This window comes from Aphelocoma coerulescens, unplaced genomic scaffold (assembly GCF_041296385.1).
Source record: "Aphelocoma coerulescens isolate FSJ_1873_10779 unplaced genomic scaffold, UR_Acoe_1.0 HiC_scaffold_244, whole genome shotgun sequence".
NCBI lineage: Eukaryota > Metazoa > Chordata > Aves > Passeriformes > Corvidae > Aphelocoma > Aphelocoma coerulescens.
Window position 1 is genome coordinate 28354 of NW_027183589.1, and position 24555 is coordinate 52908.

General features: G+C 59.8%; 1 protein-coding gene across 1 annotated transcript in view; it reads right to left on the reverse strand.

Moving 5' to 3' along the window:
• Positions 1 to 19503, reverse strand: part of LOC138101346 (epithelial discoidin domain-containing receptor 1-like) — a 34106-nt gene extending 14603 nt beyond the window's left edge. Inside the window, exons 1-10 of the mRNA XM_068999142.1 lie at positions 19407 to 19503; positions 19164 to 19266; positions 14609 to 14837; positions 11590 to 11737; positions 10118 to 10220; positions 8425 to 8611; positions 7982 to 8228; positions 6214 to 6327; positions 5958 to 6115; positions 155 to 368 (exon numbers count right to left, since the gene is read on the reverse strand). Coding sequence (XP_068855243.1) covers positions 155 to 368; positions 5958 to 6115; positions 6214 to 6327; positions 7982 to 8228; positions 8425 to 8611; positions 10118 to 10220; positions 11590 to 11737; positions 14609 to 14837; positions 19164 to 19266; positions 19407 to 19503 — 1600 coding nt within the window. The remainder of the gene's footprint in view (positions 1 to 154; positions 369 to 5957; positions 6116 to 6213; positions 6328 to 7981; positions 8229 to 8424; positions 8612 to 10117; positions 10221 to 11589; positions 11738 to 14608; positions 14838 to 19163; positions 19267 to 19406) is intronic.
• Between the last annotated feature and the right edge of the window lie 5052 nt (positions 19504 to 24555).

Sequence of the window (24555 nt, forward strand, 5' to 3'; positions counted from 1 at the left end):
CAGGGAGGGAAAAAAACGCGAAAAAATGAGGGAAAAACGCAAAGAAAAAGAAAAAAACCCCAAACGGGGGGGGAAATTTTGGGGAGGGGGTCCCGTGTTCCCACCCCTCCCCCAGCCCCCCATCCCCCTCCCCTCTCACCGGCCCCGGGGGGCTGCGGGGGGGGTCGGGGCCGTGCCCGGGTGGGTTCCTGGTACTCGCCGGGGCCGGGGCCGGGGCCGGGGCCGGGGCCGGGGCCGGGGGGGATCCGCTCGTAGCGGGGCAGCCCCCGCGCCCCTCCCCCGCCCCCCGTGGCGTTGTTGATGACCACGGCGTCGCCCGGCACCGAGAGCTGCACCCGCAGGGCGGCCTCGGCGGCGCGGCGCTGAGACTGCCGGGGGAAACCAGTTCGGACCGGTTAGAACCGGGCAGAAGGGGTTCGGACCGGTTGGAAGCGGTTCGGAGCAGTTGGAATGGGTTCGGACCAATTAGAACCAGTTAGAACCAGTTTGGAGCAGTTAGAACGGGTTCGGACCGGTTAGAACCAGTTAGAATGGGTTTGGACCGGATAGAAGCGGTTCGGAGCAGTTGGAGTGGGTTTGGACCAATTAGAACCAGTTAGAACGGGTTCGGACCAATTAGAACCGGTTCCGAGCAGTTGGAATGGGTTCGGACCAATTAGAACCAGTTAGAACCAGTTTGGACCAATTAGAACCAGTTTGGAGCAGTTAGAATGGGTTCGGACCGGTTAGAACCGGGCAGAACGGGTTCGGACCGGTTGGAAGTGGTTCGGAGCAGTTAGAATGGGTTTGGACCAATTAGAACCAGTTAGAACCGGTTCAGAGCAGTTAGAACGGGTTCGGCCCAATTAGAACCAGTTTGAACCAGTTCGGACCAATTAGAACCGGTTCGGACCGGTTAGAACTGGTTAGAATGGGTTTGGACCGGATAGAAGCGGTTTGGAGCAGTTGGAATGGGTTCGGACCAATTAGAACCAGTTAGAACCAGTTCGGACCAATTAGAACCGGTTCCAAGCAGTTAGAACGGGTTCGGACCAGTTAGAAGCGGTTCGGAGCAGTTAGAATGGGTTCGGACCAATTAGAACCAGTTAGAACCAGTTTGGACCAATTAGAACCAGTTTGGAGCAGTTAGAACGGGTTCGGACCAGTTAGAAGCGGTTCGGAGCAGTTGGAATGGGTTCGGACCAATTAGAACCAGTTTGAACCAGTTCGGACCGGTTAGAAGCGGTTCAGAGCAGTTAGAATGGATTTGGACCGGTTAGAACCGGGCAGAACGGGTTCGGACCGGTTGGAAGTGGTTTGGAGCAGTTGGAATGGGTTCGGACCAATTAGAACCAGTTAGAACCGGTTCAGAGCAGTTAGAACGGGTTCGGCCCAATTAGAACCAGTTTGAACCAGTTCGGACCAATTAGAACCGGTTCCGAGCAGTTAGAACCAGTTCGGACCGGTTAGAACTGGTTAGAATGGGTTTGGACCGGTTAGAAGCGGTTTGGAGCAGTTGGAATGGGTTCGGACCAATTAGAACCAGTTAGAACCAGTTCGGACCAATTAGAACCGGTTCCGAGCAGTTGGAATGGGTTCGGACCAATTAGAACCAGTTAGAACCAGTTCGGACCAATTAGAACCAGTTTGGAGCAGTTAGAATGGGTTCGGACCGGTTAGAACCGGGCAGAACGGGTTCGGACCGGTTGGAAGTGGTTCGGAGCAGTTAGAATGGGTTCGGACCAATTAGAACCAGTTAGAACCAGTTTGGAGCAGTTAGAACGGGTTCGGACCAGTTAGAACCAGTCAGAACGGGTTCGGACCGGTTGGAAGTGGTTCAGAGCAGTTAGAATGGGTTTGGACCAATTAGAACCAGTTAGAACCGGTTCAGAGCAGTTAGAACGGGTTCGGCCCAATTAGAACCAGTTTGAACCAGTTCGGACCAATTAGAACCGGTTCCGAGCAGTTAGAACCAGTTCGGACCGGTTAGAACTGGTTAGAATGGGTTTGGACCGGATAGAAGCGGTTCGGAGCAGTTGGAGTGGGTTTGGACCAATTAGAACCAGTTAGAACCAGTTCGGACCAATTAGAACCGGTTCCGAGCAGTTAGAACGGGTTCGGACCGGTTAGAAGCGGTTCGGAGCAGTTAGAATGGGTTCGGACCAATTAGAACCAGTTAGAACCAGTTTGGACCAATTAGAACCGGTTCCGAGCAGTTAGAACGGGTTCGGACCAGTTAGAAGCGGTTCGGAGCAGTTGGAGTGGGTTCGGACCAATTAGAACCAGTTAGAACCGGTTCAGAGCAGTTAGAACGGGTTCGGACCGGTTAGAACCGGTTAGAAGCGGTTTGGAGCAGTTAGAATGGGTTCAGACCAATTAGAACCCTCTCCCAGTCCCTCCCAGTCCATTCCAGTCCATCCCAATCCCCTCCCAGTCCCTCCCAACCCCCTCCCAGTCCATCCCAGTCCCTCCCAGTCTCCCCCAATCCCTCCCAGTCCCCTCCCAGTCCCCTCCCAGTCCTTCCCAGTCCATCCCAGTCTCCCCCAATCCCCTCCCAATCCATCCCAGTAGATCCCAGTCCCTCCCAGTCCCTCCCAGTCACCCCCAGCACCCTCCCAGTCCCTCCCAGTCCCTCCCAGTGTCCCCCAGCACCCTCCCAGTCCCTCCCAGTCCCTCCCAGTCACCCCCAGAACCCTCCCAGTCCCTCCCAGTCCCTCCCAGTCACCCCCAGCACCCTCCCAGTCCCTCCCAGTCACCCCCAGTCCCTCCCAGTCCCTCCCAGTTCACCCCCAGCACCCTCCCAGTCCCTCCCAGCACCCTCCCAGTCCCTCCCAGTGTCCCCGAGCACCCTCCCAGTCCCTCCCAGTCCCTCCCAGTCACCCCGAGCACCCTCCCAGTCCCTCCCAGTCACCCCCAGCACCCTCCCAGTCCCTCTCAGTTCACCCCCAGCACCCTCCCAGTCCCTCCCAGTCCCTCTCAGTTCACCCCCAGAACCCTCCCAGTCCCTCCCAGTTCACCCCCAGCACCCTCCCAGTCCCTCCCAGTCCCTCCCAGTCACCCCGAGCACCCTCCCAGTCCCTCCCAGTCACCCCCAGCACCCTCCCAGTCCCTCTCAGTTCACCCCCAGCACCCTCCCAGTCCCTCCCAGTGTCCCCCAGAACCCTCCCAGTCCCTCCCAGTCACCCCCAGCACCCTCCCAGTCCCTCTCAGTTCACCCCCAGCACCCTCCCAGTCCCTCCCAGTCCCTCCCAGTTCACCCCCAGCACCCTCCCAGTCCCTCCCAGTGTCCCCGAGCACCCTCCCAGTCCCTCCCAGTCCCTCCCAGTCACCCCCAGCACCCTCCCAGTCCCTCCCAGTTCACCCCCAGCACCCTCCCAGTCCCTCCCAGTCCCTCCCAGTCACCCCCAGCACCCTCCCAGTCCCTCCCAGTCCCTCCCAGTCACCCCCAGCACCCTCCCAGTCCCTCCCAGTCAACCCCAGTCCCCTCCCAGTCCCTCCCAGTTCACCCCCAGAACCCTCCCAGTCCCTCCCAGTCCCTCCCAGTTCACCCCCAGCACCCTCCCAGTCCCTCCCAGTCCCTCCCAGTCCCTCTCAGTTCACCCCCAGCACCCTCCCAGTCCCTCCCAGTCCCTCCCAGTCACCCCCAGCACCCTCCCAGTCCCTCCCAGTCACCCCCAGCACCCTCCCAGTCCCTCCCAGTGTCCCCGAGCACCCTCCCAGTCCCTCCCAGTCACCCCCAGAACCCTCCCAGTCCCTCCCAGTCCCTCCCAGTCACCCCCAGCACCCTCCCAGTCCCTCCCAGTCCCTCCCAGTCACCCCCAGCACCCTCCCAGTCCCTCCCAGTGTCCCCGAGCACCCTCCCAGTCCCTCCCAGTCACCCCCAGAACCCTCCCAGTCCCTCCCAGTCCCTCCCAGTTCACCCCCAGCACCCTCCCAGTCCCTCCCAGTCCCTCCCAGTCACCCCCAGCACCCTCCCAGTCCCTCCCAGTGTCCCCGAGCACCCTCCCAGTCCCTCCCAGTCACCCCCAGAACCCTCCCAGTCCCTCCCAGTCCCTCCCAGTTCACCCCCAGCACCCTCCCAGTCCCTCCCAGTCCCTCCCAGTCACCCCCAGCACCCTCCCAGTCCCTCTCAGTTCACCCCCAGCACCCTCCCAGTCCCTCCCAGTCACCCCCAGCACCCTCCCAGTCCCTCCCAGTTCACCCCCAGCACCCTCCCAGTCCCTCCCAGTCCCTCCCAGTCACGCCCAGTCCCTCTCAGTTCACCCCCAGCACCCTCCCAGTCCCTCCCAGTCACCCCCAGCACCCTCGCAGTCCCTCCCAGTGTCCCTGAGCACCCTCCCAGTCCCTCCCAGTCACCCCCAGCACCCTCCCAGTCCCTCCCAGTTCACACCCAGCACCCTCCCAGTCCCTCCCAGTCCCTCCCAGTCACCCCGAGCACCCTCCCAGTCCCTCCCAGTCACCCCCAGCACCCTCCCAGTCCCTCTCAGTTCACCCCTAGCACCCTCCCAGTCCCTCCCAGTGTCCCCCAGCACCCTCCCAGTCCCTCCCAGTCACCCCCAGCACCCTCCCAGTCCCTCCCAGTGTCCCCGAGCACCCTCCCAGTCCCTCCCAGTCACCCCCAGCACCCTCCCAGTCCCTCCCAGTTCACCCCCAGCACCCTCCCAGTCCCTCCCAGTCACCCCCAGAACCCTCCCAGTCCCTCCCAGTCCCTCCCAGTCACCCCCAGCACCCTCCCAGTCCCTCCCAGTCACCCCCAGAACCCTCCCAGTCCCTCCCAGTCCCTCCCAGTTCACCCCCAGCACCCTCCCAGTCCCTCCCAGTCCCTCCCAGTCACCCCCAGCACCCTCCCAGTCCCTCCCAGTTCACCCCCAGCACCCTCCCAGTCCCTCCCAGTCACCCCCAGCACCCTCCCAGTCCCTCCCAGTTCACCCCCAGCACCCTCCCAGTCCCTCCCAGTCACCCCCAGCACCCTCCCAGTCCCTCCCAGTTCACCCCCAGAACCCTCCCAGTCCCTCCCAGTCCCTCCCAGTCACCCCCAGCACCCTCCCAGTCCCTCCCAGTCACCCCCAGAACCCTCCCAGTCCCTCCCAGTCCCTCCCAGTTCACCCCCAGCACCCTCCCAGTCCCTCCCAGTCCCTCCCAGTCACCCCCAGCACCCTCCCAGTCCCTCCCAGTTCACCCCCAGCACCCTCCCAGTCCCTCCCAGTCACCCCCAGCACCCTCCCAGTCCCTCCCAGTTCACCCCCAGCACCCTCCCAGTCCCTCCCAGTCCCTCCCAGTCACCCCCAGTCCCTCTCAGTTCACCCCCAGCACCCTCCCAGTCCCTCCCAGTGTCCCCGAGCACCCTCCCAGTCCCTCCCAGTCACCCCCAGAACCCTCCCAGTCCCTCCCAGTCCCTCTCAGTTCACCCCCAGCACCCTCCCAGTCCCTCCCAGTCACCCCCAGCACCCTCGCAGTCCCTCCCAGTGTCCCTGAGCACCCTCCCAGTCCCTCCCAGTCACCCCCAGCACCCTCCCAGTCCCTCCCAGTCCCTCCCAGCACCCTCCCAGTCCCTCCCAGTCCCTCCCAGTCACCCCGAGCACCCTCCCAGTCCCTCCCAGTCACCCCCAGCACCCTCCCAGTCCCTCTCAGTTCACCCCCAGCACCCTCCCAGTCCCTCCCAGTGTCCCCCAGCACCCTCCCAGTCCCTCCCAGTCACCCCCAGCACCCTCCCAGTCCCTCCCAGTGTCCCCGAGCACCCTCCCAGTCCCTCCCAGTCACCCCCAGCACCCTCCCAGTCCCTCCCAGTTCACCCCCAGCACCCTCCCAGTCCCTCCCAGTCCCTCCCAGTCACCCCCAGAACCCTCCCAGTCCCTCCCAGTCCCTGCCAGTCACCCCCAGCACCCTCCCAGTACCTCCCAGTTCACCCCCAGCACCCTCCCAGTCCCTCCCAGTCCCTCCCAGTCCCTCCCAGTCCCTCCCAGTGGCCCCCCAGCGACCTTGCCCGGCGCCCCCGCGCAGAGCCGGCGCCGCAGGGTGAGGACGACGAGGGCCAGCAGCAGGACGATGATGGCGCCCAGGCAGCCCAGCAGGGCCGGCGACTGCCCCGCCTCGCCTTTGGCCACCGGCGGCACCAGTTCGGGCTCGCCGGGGGCTACTGGGAGGGACAGGAGGAGGGGTGTGTGGGGGGGGGAGGGGGCGTCACGGCCAGGCCCGGCTTGGAGAAGCCCCCGCCCCGGGTTAAGCCCCGCCTACCTGGGGGGGTGGCGTTGGTGGCTCCGCCCCCGGCGTGGGCGGTTTCCAAGATGGCTCCCGAGGGGCCGGGGGTCGGGGGCCACCCGCTGGCACCCGCGGGGTCGCCCACCACGTCTGGGGACGGGGACGGCGCCCGGTGACGTCGGCAACGGCCGGGGACGGCACCCGAGCGAGGATGTGGTCAAGAGCCGGCGAGCCCGGCACCCAACCAGTGACCCCAGCACCCAACCAGTGGCCACGGCACCCAACCGGTGACCCCGGCACCCAACCAGTGGCCACGGCACCCAACCGGTGACCACGGCACCCAACCGGTGACCACGGCACCCAACCAGTGACCACAACACCCGACCAGTGACCACGGCACCCAACCAATGACCCCGACACCCAACCAGTGACCACGGCACCCAACCAGTGACCACAGCACCCAACCAGTGGCCACGGCACCCAACCAGTGACCCCAGCACCCAACCAGTGACCCCGGCACCCAACCAGTGACCCCAACACCCAACCAGTGACCACGGCACCCAACCAGTGACCCCAACACCCAACCGGTGACCACGGCACCCCACCAGTGACCACAGCACCCAACCGGTGACCCCGGCACCCAACCAGTGGCCACGGCACCCAACCGGTGACCCCAGCACCCAACCAGTGACCCCGGCACCCAACCAGTGACCCCGGCACCCAACCAGTGACCCCAGCACCCAACCAGTGACCCCGGCACCCAACCAGTGACCCCGGCACCCAACCAGTGACCCCAACACCCAACCAGTGACCACGGCACCCAACCAGTGACCACAGCACCCAACCAGTGGCCACGGCACCCAACCAGTGACCCCAACACCCAACCAGTGACCACAGCACCCAACCAGTGACCACAGCACCCAACCAGTGACCCCATGACCCAACCAGTGACCCCGGCACCCAACCAGTGACCACGGCACCCAACCAGTGACCCCGGCACCCAACCAGTGACCACAGCACCCAACCAGTGACCACAACACCCAACCAGTGACCACAGCACCCAACCAGTGACCACGGCACCCAACCAGTGACCACGGCACCCAACCAGTGACCACGGCACCCAACCAGTGACCCCGGCACCCAACCAGTGACCCCAACACCCGACCAGTGACCACGGCACCCAACCGGTGACCACGGCACCCAACCGGTGACCCCAACACCCAATGAATGACCCCAACACCCAACCAGTGACCACGATGCCCAACCAGTGACCCCAGCACCCAACCAGTGACCACGACACCCAACCAGTGACCACGGCACCCAACCAGTGACCACGACACCCAACCAGTGACCCCAGCACCCAACCAGTGACCACGGCACCCAACCGTGACCACAGCACCCAACCAGTGACCCCGGCACCCAACCAGTGACCCCAGCACCCAACCAGTGACCACGACACCCAACCAGTGACCCCGGCACCCAACCAGTGACCCCAACACCCAACCGTTGACCCCAACACCCAACCAATGACCCCAAGACCCAACCAATGACCCCACAACCCAATGAATAACCCCACGAGCCGACCAATGACCCCATGACCCAACCAGTGACCCCAACACCCAATGAATGACCCCAAGACCCAACCAATGACCCCATGACCCAACCAATGACCCCATGACCCAACCATTGACCCCAAGACCTAACCAATGACCCCACAACCCAATGAATAACCCCACGAGCCGACCAATGGCCCCATGACCCAACCATTGACCCCAACACCCAACCAATGACCCCAACACCCAACCTGAGGCAAAGGAGACCTCGCTGAAGAGCATCCACTCGGCGCCGAAGAAGAACCGGCACTGGATGAAGCGGGCGTGGCGCCCGCCCAAGGGGACGGTGACCGAGCGGGCGCTGGGGTCCTTGATGGCCCCGGCCAGGCTGTGGGTGGCCGCCGTGGGCTCCCAGGCCGTGGCCAAGCTCCTCTTGAAGCGACACTCGACCGCCCGGAAAATTCCGACCCCGCGCGTGTGGAGGTTGTTGCAGTGGACCTGGGGGGGGGAAGGGAGGGGGTGACAACGCGTCCCATGATGCCCTGGGGCGGGGTGACCAATCCAAAGGGTCTCCAGAGGGACACCCCCAGCGCCCAGGTTGAGGTTGAAGTGGTGGCCACTCCTCCGTCCATCCGTGGCCAACGCATCCCATCCATCCCACAATTCCACGGCCTCCCAGCATTCCATGGGGCACCTGCATGGCGTGGAAGGCCCGGAGCTCCTGGAACTCGAACTCCAGCTCCACGTGGGGCCGGGGCCCGGGGGGCCGGGGCCACCCCACGTAGTCGTAGCCCGGCCACAGGTGGCGCTCGCGGGTCCTCATGAAGTCGTCGAGGCCCAGGACCCCGTCGGAGAGCTGGCCCAGCCCCCCGAAGTGCAGCCTGGGTAGGGGGTGGGACACACCAGGATGGTCCCACCCCACCCACCTGGAGACCCCAATGAGAGCCCAACACCCAACCAGGGACCCCAACACCCAACCAATGACCCCAACACCCAACCAATGACCCCAACACCCAATGAATGACCACAACACCCAACCAGGGACCCCAACACCCAACCTGGGACCCCAACACCCAACCTGGGACCCCAACACCCAACCAATGACCCCAGCACCCAATGAATGACCCCAAAACCCAACCGTTGACCCCAACACCCAATGAATGACCCCAACACCCAATGAATGACTCCAACACCCAACCAGTGACCCCAACACCCAATGAATGACCCCAAAACCCAACCGTTGACCCCAACACCCAATGGATGACCCCAACACCCAATGAATGACCCCAACACCCAACCAGTGACCCCAACACCCAATGAATGACCCCAAAACCCAATCAGTGACCCCAACACCCAATGAATGACCCCAAAACCCAATCAGTGACCCCAACACCCAACCAGTGACCCCAACACCCAATGAATGACCCCAAAACCCAATCAGTGACCCCAACACCCAATGAATGACCCCAACACCCAACCAGTGACCCCAACACCCAATGAATGACCCCAAAACCCAATCAGTGACCCCAACACCCAACTGTTGACCCCAACACCCAACCACTGATCCCAACACCCAACAAATGACCCCATGACCCAACCGTTGACCCCAAAACCCAATAAATGTCCCCAACACCCAACTGTTGACCCCATCACCCAATCAGTGACCTCATGACCCAACCAATGACCCCAACACCCAATCAGTGACCCTATGACCCAACCAGTGACCCCAACACCCAATCACTGACCCCAACACCCAATGAATGACCCCAACACCCAACCAATGACCCCAACACCCAATCATTGACCCCATGACCCAACCAGTGACCCCATGACCCAACCAGTGACCCCAACACCCAATGAATGACCCCAACACCCAACCAGGGACCCCAACACCCAACCAGGGACCCCAACACCCAACCGTTGACCCCAACACCCAATCAGTGACCCCAACACCCAATCAGTGACCTCATGACCCAACCATTGACCCCAACACCCAACCAATGACCCCATGACCCAACCGTTGACCCCAACACCCAATGAATGACCCCAACACCCAACGAATGACCCCGACACCCAACCATTGACCCCAACATCCTGGGTGTCAGGATCGTCCCATCCCACCCACCTGGGAACCCCTTATGGGACAACCTGGGACAGTTTGGGGACACCTGGGGCCGGCCAAGGCTGGCTGGGGACACTCCGGGACAGTTTGAGGACCACTGGGGACATCTGGGAAGCTCATGGGACAGTTTGGAGCCACTCGGGGATGGTTTGGGGACATTTGGCGGGGGTTTGGTGCCAGGAAATTTGGGAATTCTTGGGGACAGCTGGGGCAGGTGGCCCTTGGGGACACTTGGGGACACTTGGGGACACCGTCGGCTACTCACGGGCCAGCGCTGAACCCGTCGTAGGTGGAGTCGTTGAGGACGATGGGGACGGGGTCCAGGGCCATGATGTGTCCCCGCGGGGCCGTGTAGGACAAGAGCCCGGCTGGGGACGGGGACGCGTCACCGAGGGGCCACCGTGGGGCCACCACCGGCGTTGCTGGGGGAAGGGATGTGGCCATGGGGGCCACCACCCCTTTGGGGATACCCCAACACCCAACCGTTGACCCCATGACCCAACTGTTGACCTCAACACCCAACCATTGACCCCAACACCCAACCAGCGACCCCAACACCCAACCCCTGACCCCACGACCCAACCGTTGACCCCAACACCCAACCAGTGACCCCATGACCCAACCAGTGACCCCAACACCCAACCCCTGACCCCAACACCCAACCAGTGACCCCAACACCCAACCAGTGACCCCATGACCCAACCAGTGACCCCAACACCCAACCAGTGACCCCAACACCCAACCCCTGACCCCAACACCCAACCAGTGACCCCAACACCCAACCAGTGACCCCATGACCCAACCAGTGACCCCATGACCCAACCCCTGACCCCACGACCCAACCCCTGACCCCAACACCCAACCAGTGACCCCAAAACCCAACCGTTGACCCCATGACCCAACCAGTGACCCCAACACCCAACCAGTGACCCCATGACCCAACCAGTGACCCCAAGTCCCAAGCGTTGACCCCACAACCCAACCGTTGACCCCATGACCTGACCACTGACCCCAACACCCAATGAATGACCCCACGACCCAACCGTTGACCCCACGACCCAACCATTGACCCCACAACCCAACCAATGACCCCAACACCCAACCGTTGAACCCACGACCCAACCAGTGACCCCACAACCCAACCGTTGACCCCACGACCCAACCACTGACCCCAACACCCAACCAGTGACACCAACACCCAACCATTGACCCCATGACCCAACCATTGACCCCAACACCCAACCACTGACCCCAACACCCAACCAGTGACACCAACACCCAACCATTGACCCCATGACCCAACCATTGACCCCAACACCCAACCATTGACCCCAACACCCAACCATTGACCCCATGACCCAACCATTGACCCCAACACCCAACCATTGACCCCATGACCCAACCAGTGACCCCATGACCCAACCGTTGACCCCAACACCCAACCATTGACCCCAACACCCAACCATTGACCCCATGACCCAACCAGTGACCCCAACACTCAATGAATGACCCCATGACCCAACCGGTGACCCCACAGCCACAAGACCCCCAACCCCGGTGCCGTCAGGCCACCGCCAACGGTTGAGTGAAGGACGTGGCCGTGGGCCACCACCACCCCCATTGGGGCCACCAATGGCATCCACAGCGCGGTGGCACCGGAGGGTGACGGTTTGGGACAGAGGCGATTTCGGGGGTGACCCGGGGGTGACCCAGGGGTGCCAGGGAGGTGCCACTCACCCTCCCAGGGGCAGCCGTAGAGCTCGAGGCGCAGGCAGACGCTCATGGCCCGCGGGGCCCGGGGGTACACCCGGAGCGCCCGGGCCACCGGGGGCGGGGCCAGGTCCTTCAGCACCACCCCCTCGGGGTCCTCGTTGCCACCGATCACCTGCGGAGGTGGCACCCAGGAATCCTCGTCACAGCCCGAGCTCCCCGCGGCGTCCCCGAGGTCCTCGGTCACCTCAGCACCCCAACGTCCCCAAGACGTCCCCAACCATCTCAAGACCCCAGTGCCCCCCAAAGGTCACCTCAAGACCCCGAGGTCCCTGAGGTCCCCAGGATGTTCCCAGGATGTCCCCAAGGTCCCCCATCACCTCATCGGCCCCGATGTCCCCGAGGTCCCGGATCTCACCACCGCTCCAACGCCCCCAAATCCCCTCAACATCCCCTCAACGCCCCCAACGACCCCAGATCCCCTCAATGTCCCCCCAATGACCCCAAATCCCCTCAATGTCCCCTCAATGTCCCCTCAATGTCCCCAGATCCCCTCAATGTCCCCTCAATGTCCCCAAATCCCCTCAATGTCCCTTCAATGTCCCCTCAATGTCCCCAACGTCCCCAAATCCCCTCCATGACCCCAAATCCCCTCAATGTCCCCTCAATGTCCCCAATGTCCCCAGTCCCCCAACGTCCCAAATCCCCCCAACGCCCCCAATTCCCTCAACATCCCCAACCCCCCTCAATGTCCCCAAACCCCCTCAGCATCCCCAACACCCCCAACCCCCCTCAATATCCCCAAATCCCCTCAACATCCCCAAACGCCCTCAACGTCCCCAACCCCCCTCTACGTCCCCAACCCCCTCAACATCCCCAAACCCCCTCAGCATCCCCCAAATCCCCTCAACGTCCCCAAATCCCCTCAACATCCCCTCAATGTCCCCCACGTCTCCAACCCCCTCAACGTCCCCAAACCCCCTCAACATCCCCAAACCCTCCCAAAGTCCCCAAATCCCCTCAGTGTCCCCAACACCCCCAACCCCTCTCAACATCCCCAAACCCCCTCAATGTCTCCAAACCATCCCATCCCCCTCAATGTCCCCAACCCCCCCAACATCCCCCAAGCCCCCTCAATGTCCCCAAATCCCCTCAACGTCCCCTCAATGTCCCCAACATCTCCAACCCCCTCAAAGTCCCCAGACCCCCTCAGCATCCCCAACACCCCCAACCCCCTCAACGTCCCCAAATCCCCTCAACATCCCCCCGAACACCCCCAACCCCTATCAACAATCCCCAAATCCCCGTGACGTCCCCTCAATGTCCCCAACGTCTCCAACCCCCTCAAAGTCCCCAAACCCCTCAACATCCCCAACACCCCCAACCCCCTCAACATCCCCCAACCCCCTCAACGTCCCCAAACCCTCCCAACGTCCCCAAATCCCCTCAACGTCCCCAACGTCCCCAAATCCCCTCAGTGTTCCTAACACCCCCAACCCCTCTCAACATCCCCAAACCCCCTCAGCATCCCCAACACCCCCAACCCCCCTCAACGTCCCCAAACCCCCCAAACACCCCCAACCCCTCTCAACATCCCCCAAATCCCCTCAACGTCCCCAAACCCTCCCAATGTCCCCAAATCCCCTCAACATCCCCCAAATCCCAGCGACGTCCCCAACACCCCCCTCAATGTCTCCAAACCATCCCATCCCCAACGCCCCCAACCCCCTCAACATCCCCAAACCCCCTCAGCATCCCCAACACCCCCAATCCCCTCAACATCCCCCAAACCCCCTCAACATCCCCCAAATCCCTGCGACGTCCCCTCAATGTCCCCAGTGTCCCCAACACCCCCAACATCCCCAACCCCTCCAACACCCCCAAACCCCTCAACATCCCCCAAATCCCCTCAACGTCCCCAACACCCCCAACCCCCTCAATGTCCCCAAATCCCCTCAACATCCCCTCAATGTCCCCAACGTCTCCAACCCCTCAACATCCCCCAAATCCCCTCAACGTCCCCAAACCCTCCCAACGTCCCCAAATCCCCTCAACGTCCCCAACGTCCCCAAATCCCCTCAGTGTCCCCAACACCCCAAATCCCCTCAACATCCCCAACACCCCCAACCCCCTCAACATCCCCCGAATCCCCGCGACGTCCCCAAACCCCCTCAACGTCCCCAAAGTCCCCAAATCTCCTCAACGTCCCCAAATCCCCTCAACGTCCCCTCAATGCCCCCAATGTCCCCAAATCCCTCCAACGTTCCCAATGTTCCCAACACCCCCAACCCCTCCCAACGTCCCCAAACCCCCTCAACGTCCCCAACACCCCCAATCCCCCTCAACGTCCCCCAATCCCCTCAATGTCCCCAAACCCCTCAGCATCTCCAACACCCCCAACCCCCTCAACATCCCCAACCCCCCTCAACGTCCCCAAATCCCCTCAACATCCCCAAACCCCCTCAACACCCCCAACCCCTTCAACGTCCCCCAAATCCCCGCGACGTCCCCAAACCCTCCCAACGTCCCCAAATCCCCTCAGTGTCCCCAACACCCCCAGTCCCCTCAACGTCCCCAAACCCCCCAAACACCCCCAACCCCTCTCAACATCCCCCAAATCCCCTCAACATCCCCAAACCCTCCCAACGTCCCCAAATCCCCTCAACGTCCCCAACGTCCCCAAATCCCCTCAGTGTCCCCAACATCCCCAACCCCCTCAACATCCCCCCAAACCCCCTCAACCCCCCCAAACACCCCCAACCCCCTCAACGTCCCCAAACCCCCCAAACACCCCCAACCCCTCTCAACATCCCCCAAATCCCCTCAACGTCCCCAAACCCTCCCAACGTCCCCAAAATCCCCTCAACATCCCCAAACCCTCCCAACGTCCCCAAACCCCCCTCAACACCCCCAAATCCCCTCAGTGTCCCCAACACCCCCAACCCCTCTCAACATCCCCAACCCCCCTCAGCATCCCCAACACCCTCAAGGTCCCCAAACCCCCCTCAACACCCCCAAATCCCCGCGACGTCCCCGGCCCGGCCACCTCGGCTCCCCAGCGGTCCCTCCAGCGCAGCCAGCGGCGCCGGTCGCGGCTGTAGCGCAGGCGGTACTGGTGGGCGAACTCGCGGCCGTGTCCCCCGGCGTGGCGGCCCTGGGTGCCCACCAGCGTCACCACGTGCAGCCGGCCCAGGTCCACCTCGAGGAACTCCTCCTCGGCCGGGAACACCGGCCCCGCCGGACACCAGGCGCCGTCGCCGTCGCTGCGGCCCAGCCTTGGGGGGGAGGGGGGGGGAACGGACACACGGCCGGGTGGGCTCGGGGGTCCGGGGATGTGGCTTCGATTTCTTTCTGGTGGTCGGTGGTGCTTGGGGGTGCTTGGGGGTGCTTGGGGGTGCTTGGGGGACATTTGGGGACATTCAGGGGATGAGGGGACATCCAGGGGACATCCAGGGGACACCCAGGGGACATTTGGGGACACTCGGGGACACCCAAAGGACACCCAGGGGACACCCAGGGGACACCCGGGGGACACCCAGGGGACATCCAGGGGATCAGGGGACACTTGGGGACACCCAGGGGACATTTGGGGACACTCGGAGACACCCAAAGGACACCCAGGGACAGCCAGGGGACACCCAGGGGACATCCAGGGGACACCCAGGGGACACCCAGGGGACATTTGGGGACACCCAGGGGATCAGGGGACACCCAGGGGATCAGGGGACACCCAGGGACACCCGGGGGACACCCAGGGGACATTTGGGGACACCCAGGGGATCAGGGGACACTCGAGGACACCCAGGGGACACTCGGGGACACCCAGGGGACATTTGGGGACACTTGGGGATCAGGGGACACTCGGGGACACCCAGGGGACACCCAGGGGACACCCAGGGGATCAGGGGACACCCAGGGACACCCAGGGGACACCCAGGGGACACCCAGGGGACATCCAGGGGACACCCAGGGGACATTTGGGGACACTCAGGGATGTGGGGGCACCCAGGGGATGAGGGGACACCCAGGGGACACCCAGGGACACCCAGGGGACACCCAGGGGACATTTGGGGACAGCCAGGGGACACCCAGGGACACCCAGGGGACACCCAGGGGACACCCAGGGACACCCAGGGGACATTTGGGGACACCCAGGGGACATTTGGGGACACTCGGGGACACCCAAAGGACACCCAGGAACACCCAGGGGACATTTGGGGACACCCAGGGGACACCCAGGAACACCCAGGGGACACCCAGGGGACATCCAGGGGACACCCAGGGGACATTTGGGGACACCCAGGGGATCAGGGGACACCCGGGGACACCCAGGGACACCCAGGGGACATTTGGGGACACCCAGGGGACACTCGGGGACATCCAGGGGACACCCAGGGGACATTTGGGGACAGCCAGGGGACACCCAGGGACACCCAGGGGACACCCAGGGGACACCCAGGGACACCCAGGGGACATTTGGGGACACCCAGGGGACATTTGGGGACACTCGGGGACACCCAAAGGACACCCAGGAACACCCAGGGGACATTTGGGGACACCCAGGGGACACCCAGGAACACCCAGGGGACACCCAGGGGACATCCAGGGGACACCCAGGGGACATTTGGGGACACCCAGGGGATCAGGGGACACCCGGGGACACCCAGGGACACCCAGGGGACATTTGGGGACACCCAGGGGACACTCGGGGACATCCAGGGGACACCCAGGGGACATTTGGGGACACTCAGGGATGTGGGGGCACCCAGGGGATGAGGGGACACCCAGGGGACACCCAGGGGATGAGGGGACACCCAGGGGATCAGGGGACACCCAGGGACACCCAGGGACACCCAGGGACACCCGGGGACACCCAGGGGACATTTGGGGACAGCCAGGGGATCAGGGGACACTCGGGGACACCCAAAGGACACCCAGGGACACCCAGGGACATCCAGGGGACACCCAGGGGACACCCAGGGGATGAGGGGACACCCAGGGGATCAGGGGACACCCAGGGACACCCAGGGACACCCAGGGACACCCGGGGACACCCAGGGGACATTTGGGGACAGCCAGGGGATCAGGGGACACTCGGGGACACCCAAAGGACACCCAGGGACACCCAGGGACATCCAGGGGACACCCAGGGGACACCCAGGGGACATTTGGGGACACCCAGGGGACACCCAGGAACACCCAGGGGACACCCAGGGGACACCCGGGGACACCCAGGGGACATTTGGGGACACTCGGGGACACCCAAAGGACACCCAGGAACACCCAGGGGACATCCAGGGGACACCCAGGGACACCCATGGACACCCAGGGGACATTTGGGGACACTCGGGGACACCCAAAGGACACCCAGGGGACACCCAGGGGACACCCAGGGGACACTCGGGGACACCCAGGGGACACCCAGGGACATTTGGGGACACTCAGGGATGTGGGGGCACCCAGGAGATGAGGGGACACCCAGGGGACATCCAGGGGACATCCAGGGGATCAGGGGACACTTGGGGACACCCAGGGGACACCCAGGGGACATTTGGGGACACCCAGGGGACACCCAGGGGACATCCAGGGGACACCCAGGGGACATTTGGGGACACTCAGGGATGTGGGGGCACCCAGGGGATGAGGGGACACCCAGGGGACACCCAGGGGATGAGGGGACACCCAGGGGATCAGGGGACACCCAGGGACACCCGGGGGACACCCAGGGGACATTTGGGGACAGCCAGGGGATCAGGGGACACTCGGGGACACCCAAAGGACACCCAGGGACACCCAGGGGACATTTGGGGACACCCAGGGGACACCCAGGGGACATTTGGGGACACTCGGGGACACCCAAAGGACACCCAGGGACAGCCAGGGGACATCCAGGGGACATCCAGGGGACACCCGGGGGACACCCAGGGGACACTCAGGGACACCCAGGGGACACCCAGCGACACCCAGGGGACACCCGGGGACACCCAGGGACACCCAGGGACACCCAGGGGACATTTGGGGACACCCAGGGGATCAGGGGACACCCAGGGACAGCCAGGGGAACCTGAAGAGCCCTGGGCCATACTGGGCCATACTGGGCCATACTGGGACTCCTCAGCCCCAGCTGGCAGAGGTGGCTCTGGGCTGGGGACACCTTGGGGACACCGGGAGGGACCCTGAAGGGGAGGACTGGTGTGTACTGGTTTATACTGGTGTGTAGTGGTTTATACTGGTCTGTAGTGGTGTGTACTGGTTTATACTGGTCTGTACTGGTCTGCACTGGTCTGTAGTGGTGTGTACTGGTGTGTACTGGTCTGTAGTGGTGTGTACTGGTTTATACTGGTGTGTACTGGTGTGTACAGGTTTTGTATTGGTGTGTACTGGTGTGTATTGGTGTGTACTGGTCTGTACTGGTGTGTACTGCTCTATACTGGTCCATACTGGTTTATACTGCTCCATACTGGTTTATACTGGCTTATAGTGCTCTGTACTGGTCTGTACTGGTTTATACCACTGTATACTGGCCCGTACTGCTCCATACTGGTCTGTACTGGTTTATACCGCTCCGTACTGGTCTGTACTGGTTTATACCGCTCTATACTGGTCTGTACTGGTTTATACCGCTCTGTATTGGTCTGTACTGGTTTATACCAGTCCGTACTGGTCTATACTGGTTTATACCGCTCTATACTGGCCCATACCGCTCCATACTGGTCTGTACTGGTTTATACCGCTCTATACTGGCCCATACTGCTCCATACTGGTCTGTACTGGTTTATACCGCTGTATACTGGCCCATACCGCTCTGTACTGGTCTGTACTGGTTTATACCGCTCTATACTGGCCCATACTGCTCCATACTGGTCTGTACTGGCTTATATTGCTCCATACTGGTCTGTACTGGTTTATACCACTCTATACTGGCCCATACTGCTCCATACTGGTCTGTACTGGTTTATACCACTCTGTACTGGTCTGTACTGGTTTATACCACTGTATACTGGCCCATACTGCTCTATACTGCTCTATACTGGTTTACACCACTCCATAGTGGTCTGTACTGGTTTATACTGGCTTATACTGCTCTATACTGGTTTTTAGTGCTCCATACTGCTCTATACTGGCCCATACCGCTCCATACTGGTTTATACTGGTTTATACTGCTCTATACTGGCCCATACCACTCCGTACTGGTTTATACTGGTTTATACTGCTCTATACTGGCCCATACCGCTCCTTACTGGTCTGTACTGGTTTATACTGCTCTATACTGGCCCATACCGCTCCATACTGGTCTGTACTGGTTTATACCGCTCTATACTGGCCCATACCGCTCCGTACTGGTCTGTACTGGTTTATACTGGTCCGTACTGGTCTGTACTGGTTTATACCGCTCTATACTGGCCCATACCGCTCCGTACTGGCCTGTACTGGTTTATACCGCTCTATACTGGCCCATACCGCTCCGTACCGGTCTGTACTGGTTTATACCACTGTATACTGGCCCATACCGCTCCATACTGGTCTGTACTGGTTTATACCGCTCTATACTGGCCCATACCGCTCCGTACTGGTCTGTACTGGTTTATACTGGTCCCTACCGGCCGTGGCGAGCAGCGGTGGAGTCGGACCAAGCGCTGGAGGCCGAGAGGCGAAAGTCGGGGATGGTCCCGTCCTCCATTCCCAGCGCGAAGCGACAGCGGCCTGGGGACGGCGAGGGGGCATTGGGGCCACCTGGGGCCACCTGGGGCCACCTGGGGCCGCCTGGGGCTACCTGGGGCCACCTGGGGCCACCTGGGGCTACCTGGGGCTACCTGGGGCCACCTGGGGCCAGGAGCGCTCACCCAGGTCCAGCAGCGTCCCCTCCTCTGTCGCCCGCGGGGTCCCCTCGGCCACCCCGGCCAGCAGCAGGAGGGGGAGGGGCAGCGGCAGCGCCCCCATGGCCACGGCCAGGGGGGTCACTGGGAGCACTGGGAGGGAACTGGGAATGAACTGGGAGCGCTGGGAAACCCCCCCACCCCAGCCCCACCCCCCACTCCAGCAGCTGCTCCCAGAATCCTTTGCTGGAATTCCCTCCCCCTCCCCCCCGACAGCTGCGGAGGGGGCGGGGTCGCGTTGTGAGCACGCCCCTCTCATTTGCATAGAGATGAATATTCATTAGGGCACATCCTTTTCTCCCCCCCCCAAAATCTGACCCAAATCCCCCCAAAATTCCCCAGATTGCCCCCAAAATTCCCGCCGAAATCCCATCAGGACCCCCCAAATTCCCCAAACCCCCCAAATTCCCCAAATTCCCCCAAATTTCCTAAAATCCTCCTGAAATCCTCTCAGGACCCCCCCAAAATCCCCAAAATTCTCCCCAAATTCCCCAAACCCCCCTAAAATCCCCCAAATCCCCCCCAACCCCCCCTGAAATCCCCTCAGGACCCCCCAAAATTCCCCAAAACCCCCTGAGATCCCCCCAGGACCCCCCCAAAATCCCCAATATTCCCCCAAATCCCCCTCAAAATTTCCCCCGAAATCCCCTCAGGACCCCCCCAAATTCCCCAAAAATCCCCCAAATTCCCCCAAATTCCCCCAAACCCCCCCAAATTCCCCAAAATTCCCCAAACCCCCCTAAATTCCCCCAAATTTTCCCCAACACCTCCTCAAATCCCCTCAGGACCCCCCAATTCCCCCCCAAATCCCCCAAATTCCCCAAAAATCCCATCAGGACCCCCCCAAATTCCCCAAAACCCCCCAAAATGCCCCAAAATTTCCCCAACACCTCCTCAAATCCCCTCAGGACCCCCCAATTCCCCCCCAAATCCCCCAAATTCCCCCCGAAATTGCCCCCGAAATCCCCTCAGGACCCCCCCGAATTCCCCAAATATCCCCCAAATTCCCCCCAAATCCCCCCAAATTCCCCCCAAATTCCCCAAATTCCCCCCAAATGCCCCAAAATTTCCCCAACACCTCCTCAAATCCCCTCAGGACCCCCCAATTCCCCCCCAAATCCCCCAAATTCCCCCCGAAATTGCCCCCGAAATCCCCTCAGGACCCCCCAAAATTCCCCCAAAATCCCCCAAATTCCCCCCAAATTCCCCAAAACCCCCCAAAATGCCCCAAAATTTCCCCAACACCTCCTCAAATCCCCTCAGGACCCCCCAATTCCCCCCCAAATCCCCCAAATTCCCCCCGAAATTGCCCCCGAAATCCCCTCAGGACCCCCCAAAATTCCCCCAAAATCCCCCAAATTCCCCCCAAATTCCCCAAAACCCCCCAAAATGCCCCAAAATTTCCCCAACACCGCCTCAAATCCCCTCAGGACCCCCCAATTGCCCCCCAAATCCCCCAAATTCCCCCCGAAATTGCCCCCGAAATCCCCTCAGGACCCCCCCAAATTCCCCAAAAATCCCCCAAATTCCCCAAAAATCCCCCAAATTCCCCCAAATCCCCCCAAATTCCGCCCCCCCGGTGCCCACCGGGCTCCTCGGCTCCTTCTCCTCGCTCCCAAATCCCAAAATTCCCGGGAGCTGCCCCCACCCCCCCTCGGGGGGCTCCAGGGGGGCTCCAGGGGGGCTCCGGCCTCCGGATCCCCGCGGGAATTCCCGACCCAAATTCCCCCCAAAACGCCCCAAAAACGAGGTGGGAAAAAGCCCCGAAATTCCACTTTTTTTTTAAAAGGAGCGGAACCCCCCCAAATTCCGCATTTTTGGGACATTCGACTCATTTTTTAGGGCCCCAAATCCTCCAAAATTCCCATTTTGGGACTCTTTTGTTCCCAAAATTCCCCATTTTTTTGGGACCCTTTTATTCCCAAAAATTCCCCATTTTTGGGTCATTTTTATTCCCAAAATTCCCATTTTTGGGACTCTTTTCCTTCTAAATTTCCCAATTTTGGGGACCTTTTCATTCCCAAAATTCCCATTTTTTGGGGACCCTTTATTCCCAAAAATTTCCCGTTTTTCGGACCCTTTTATTCCCATTTCCCCCCATTTTAGGGACCCTTTTATTCCCCAAAAATCCCCATTTTTGGGACTCTTTTATTCCCATTTTTGGGACCCTTTTCCTCCCCAAAATCCACATTTTTGGGACGCTTTTGCTCCAAAAATTCCCATTTTTGGGACCTTTTTATTCCCATTTTTCCCCATTTTTGGGACCCTTTAATTCCCAATTTTCCCATTTTTGGGACCCTTTTCCTCCCAAAATTCCCCATTTTTTGGGACCCTTTTATTCCCAAAAATTCCCCATTTTGGGGTCACTTTCATTCCCAAAATTCCCTTTTTTGGGACTCTTTTCCTTCTAAATTTCCCAATTTTGGGGACCTTTTCATTCCCAAAATTCCCATTTTTTGGGGACCCTTTTATTCCCAAAATTCCCAATTTTTTTGGGACTCTTTTATTCCCAATTTTCCCCATTTTTGGGACCCTTTATTCCCAAAAATTTCCCGGTTTTGGGACCCTTTTATTCCCATTTCCCCCCATTTTAGGGACCCTTTTATTCCCCAAAAATCCCCATTTTTGGGACTCTTTTATTCCCATTTTTGGGACCCTTTTCCTCCCCAAAATCCACAATTTTGGGACGCTTTTGCTCCAAAAATTCCCATTTTTGGGACCTTTTTATTCCCATTTTTTCCCATTTTTGGGACTCTTTTATTCCCAATTTTCCCATTTTTGGGACCCTTTTCCTCCCAAAATTCCCCATTTTTTGGGACCCTTTTATTCCCAAAAATTCCCCGGTTTTGGGTCATTTTTATTCCCAAAATTCCCATTTTTGGGACTCTTTTCCTTCTAAATTTCCCAATTTTGGGGACCTTTTCATTCCCAAAATTCCCATTTTTTGGGGACCCTTTTATTCCCAAAATTCCCAATTTTTTTGGGACTCTTTTATTCCCAATTTTCCCCATTTTTGGGACCCTTTATTCCCAAAAATTTCCCGGTTTTGGGACCCTTTTATTCCCATTTCCCCCCATTTTAGGGACCCTTTTATTCCCCAAAAATCCCCATTTTTGGGACTCTTTTATTCCCATTTTTGGGACCCTTTTCCTCCCCAAAATCCACATTTTTGGGATGCTTTTGCTCCAAAGATTCCCATTTTTGGGACCCTTTTATTCCCAAAATTCCCATTTTTGGGACCCTTTTATTCCCAAAAATTCCCCATTTTGGGGTCACTTTTATTCCCAAAATTCCCATTTTTGGGACTCTTTTCTTTCTAAATTTCCCAATTTTTGGGACCCTTTTACTCCCATTTTTTCCCCATTTTTGGGACCCTTTTATTCCCCCAAATTCCCCATTTTTGGGACCCTTTTATTCCCAAAAATCCCAGGTTTTGGGACTCTTTAAAAATTTCCCAAATTTTCCCATTTTTGGGTCACTTTTATTCCCAATTTTCCCCATTTTTGGGACCCTTTTATTCCCATTTTTGGGACCCTTTTCCTCCCAAAAATCCCCATTTTTGGGACTCTTTTCCTTCTAAATTTCCCAATTTTTGGGACCCTTTTACTCCCAAAATTCCCAATTTTGGGGTCACTTTTATTCCCCATTTCCCCCATTTTTGGGCCCCTTTTCCTCCCAAAATTCCCCATTTTTGGGACTCTTTTATTCCCAATTTCCCCAATTTTTGGGACTCTTTTATTCCCAAAATTCCCATTTTTTTGGGGGGGGGGTCCCCCCCTTTTTGGGGCTCCCGCCCCTCCCCCCACGGGGCTGGGCAGTGACCGAAGGCTCCGGATCCTAAAAATATTTGGGAAAAGGGGGGGTTGGGATCCCCTGGGAAAGTCACGTGACCCCGACAGCTGCTGCCCCCCCCGCCCCTCCCCCACCCCAGCTGTTTTTTGGGAGAACAGCTGGAAAAAAAAAAGGGGGGGATAAGGGAGTGAATTCCGGCGATTTTGGGGTTTTTTTCCCCGATTTTTGGCCGCTATTTCCCCGTTATTAGCGATTATTTCCCCCTTATTAGCGATTATTACCCATTATTAGCCATTATTTCCCCGTTATTAGCAATTATTTCCCCGTTATTAGCGGTTATTCCCCATTTTTTGCAGTTATTCCCCATTTTTAGCGATTATTTCCCCGTTATTAGCGATTATTTCCCCGTTATTAGTGGTTATTTCCCCATTATTAGCGATTATTCCCCATTATTAGCGATCATTTCCCCATTAATAGCGACTATTGCCCCATTATTAACGATCATTTTTCCATTATTAGCGGTTATTACCCCGTTATTAATGATCATTTCCCCATTACTAGCAATGATTTCCCAATCATTAACGATCATTTCTCCATTATTAGCGATTATTTCCCCGTTATTAGCGATCATTTCCCCATTATTAGCGATTATTTACCCGTTATTAACGATTATTTCCCCATTATTTGCTGTTATTCCCCGTTATTAGCAATTATTTCCCCGCTATTAGCAATTAATCCCCCATTATTAGCAATTAATTCCCCGTTATTAGCAATTATTTACCCGTTATTAGCAATTATCTCCGTGGCCCACCTCATTTGCATAACCCAACCCCCTAATTATAATACGCACGTCAATCATCCGCCATGACGGCGCTCCTTCCCGCCAAAACCACGCCCGCTCCCCCGCTTCAGGGCTTAAACCCCGCCCACCGCCTCTCTCAGCCAATCAGCGCTGGCTCTGGGGGAGCGGCAACCAATCAGCGGCCGCAACGCGAGGGGGGCGTGGCCTCGCTGCCGTGAGGGGGAGGTGGCGGCCGCCATGTTAGAGGCGCCTGAGGGCGAGCGGGCGGGGGACGCATGGAGGCCATAGGGGCTCTATAGGGGCGATTTGGGGGGGCTGGAGGGCTTTAAATGGGGCTGGGGGCTTCTAGAAGGGGTCTAGAGGGGGTTTAGGGGGGTTTGAGGGGGGTATAAAATGGCGGGGTAATGGCGTGCGTGGGGGTGGGGGGGTATAGGGCGGTATAGGGAGGGTATAGGGCGGTATAGGGAGGGTATAGGGGGTATTTGGGGGGGGTCTCAGGGGGTTTCCGGCACATATGGAGGC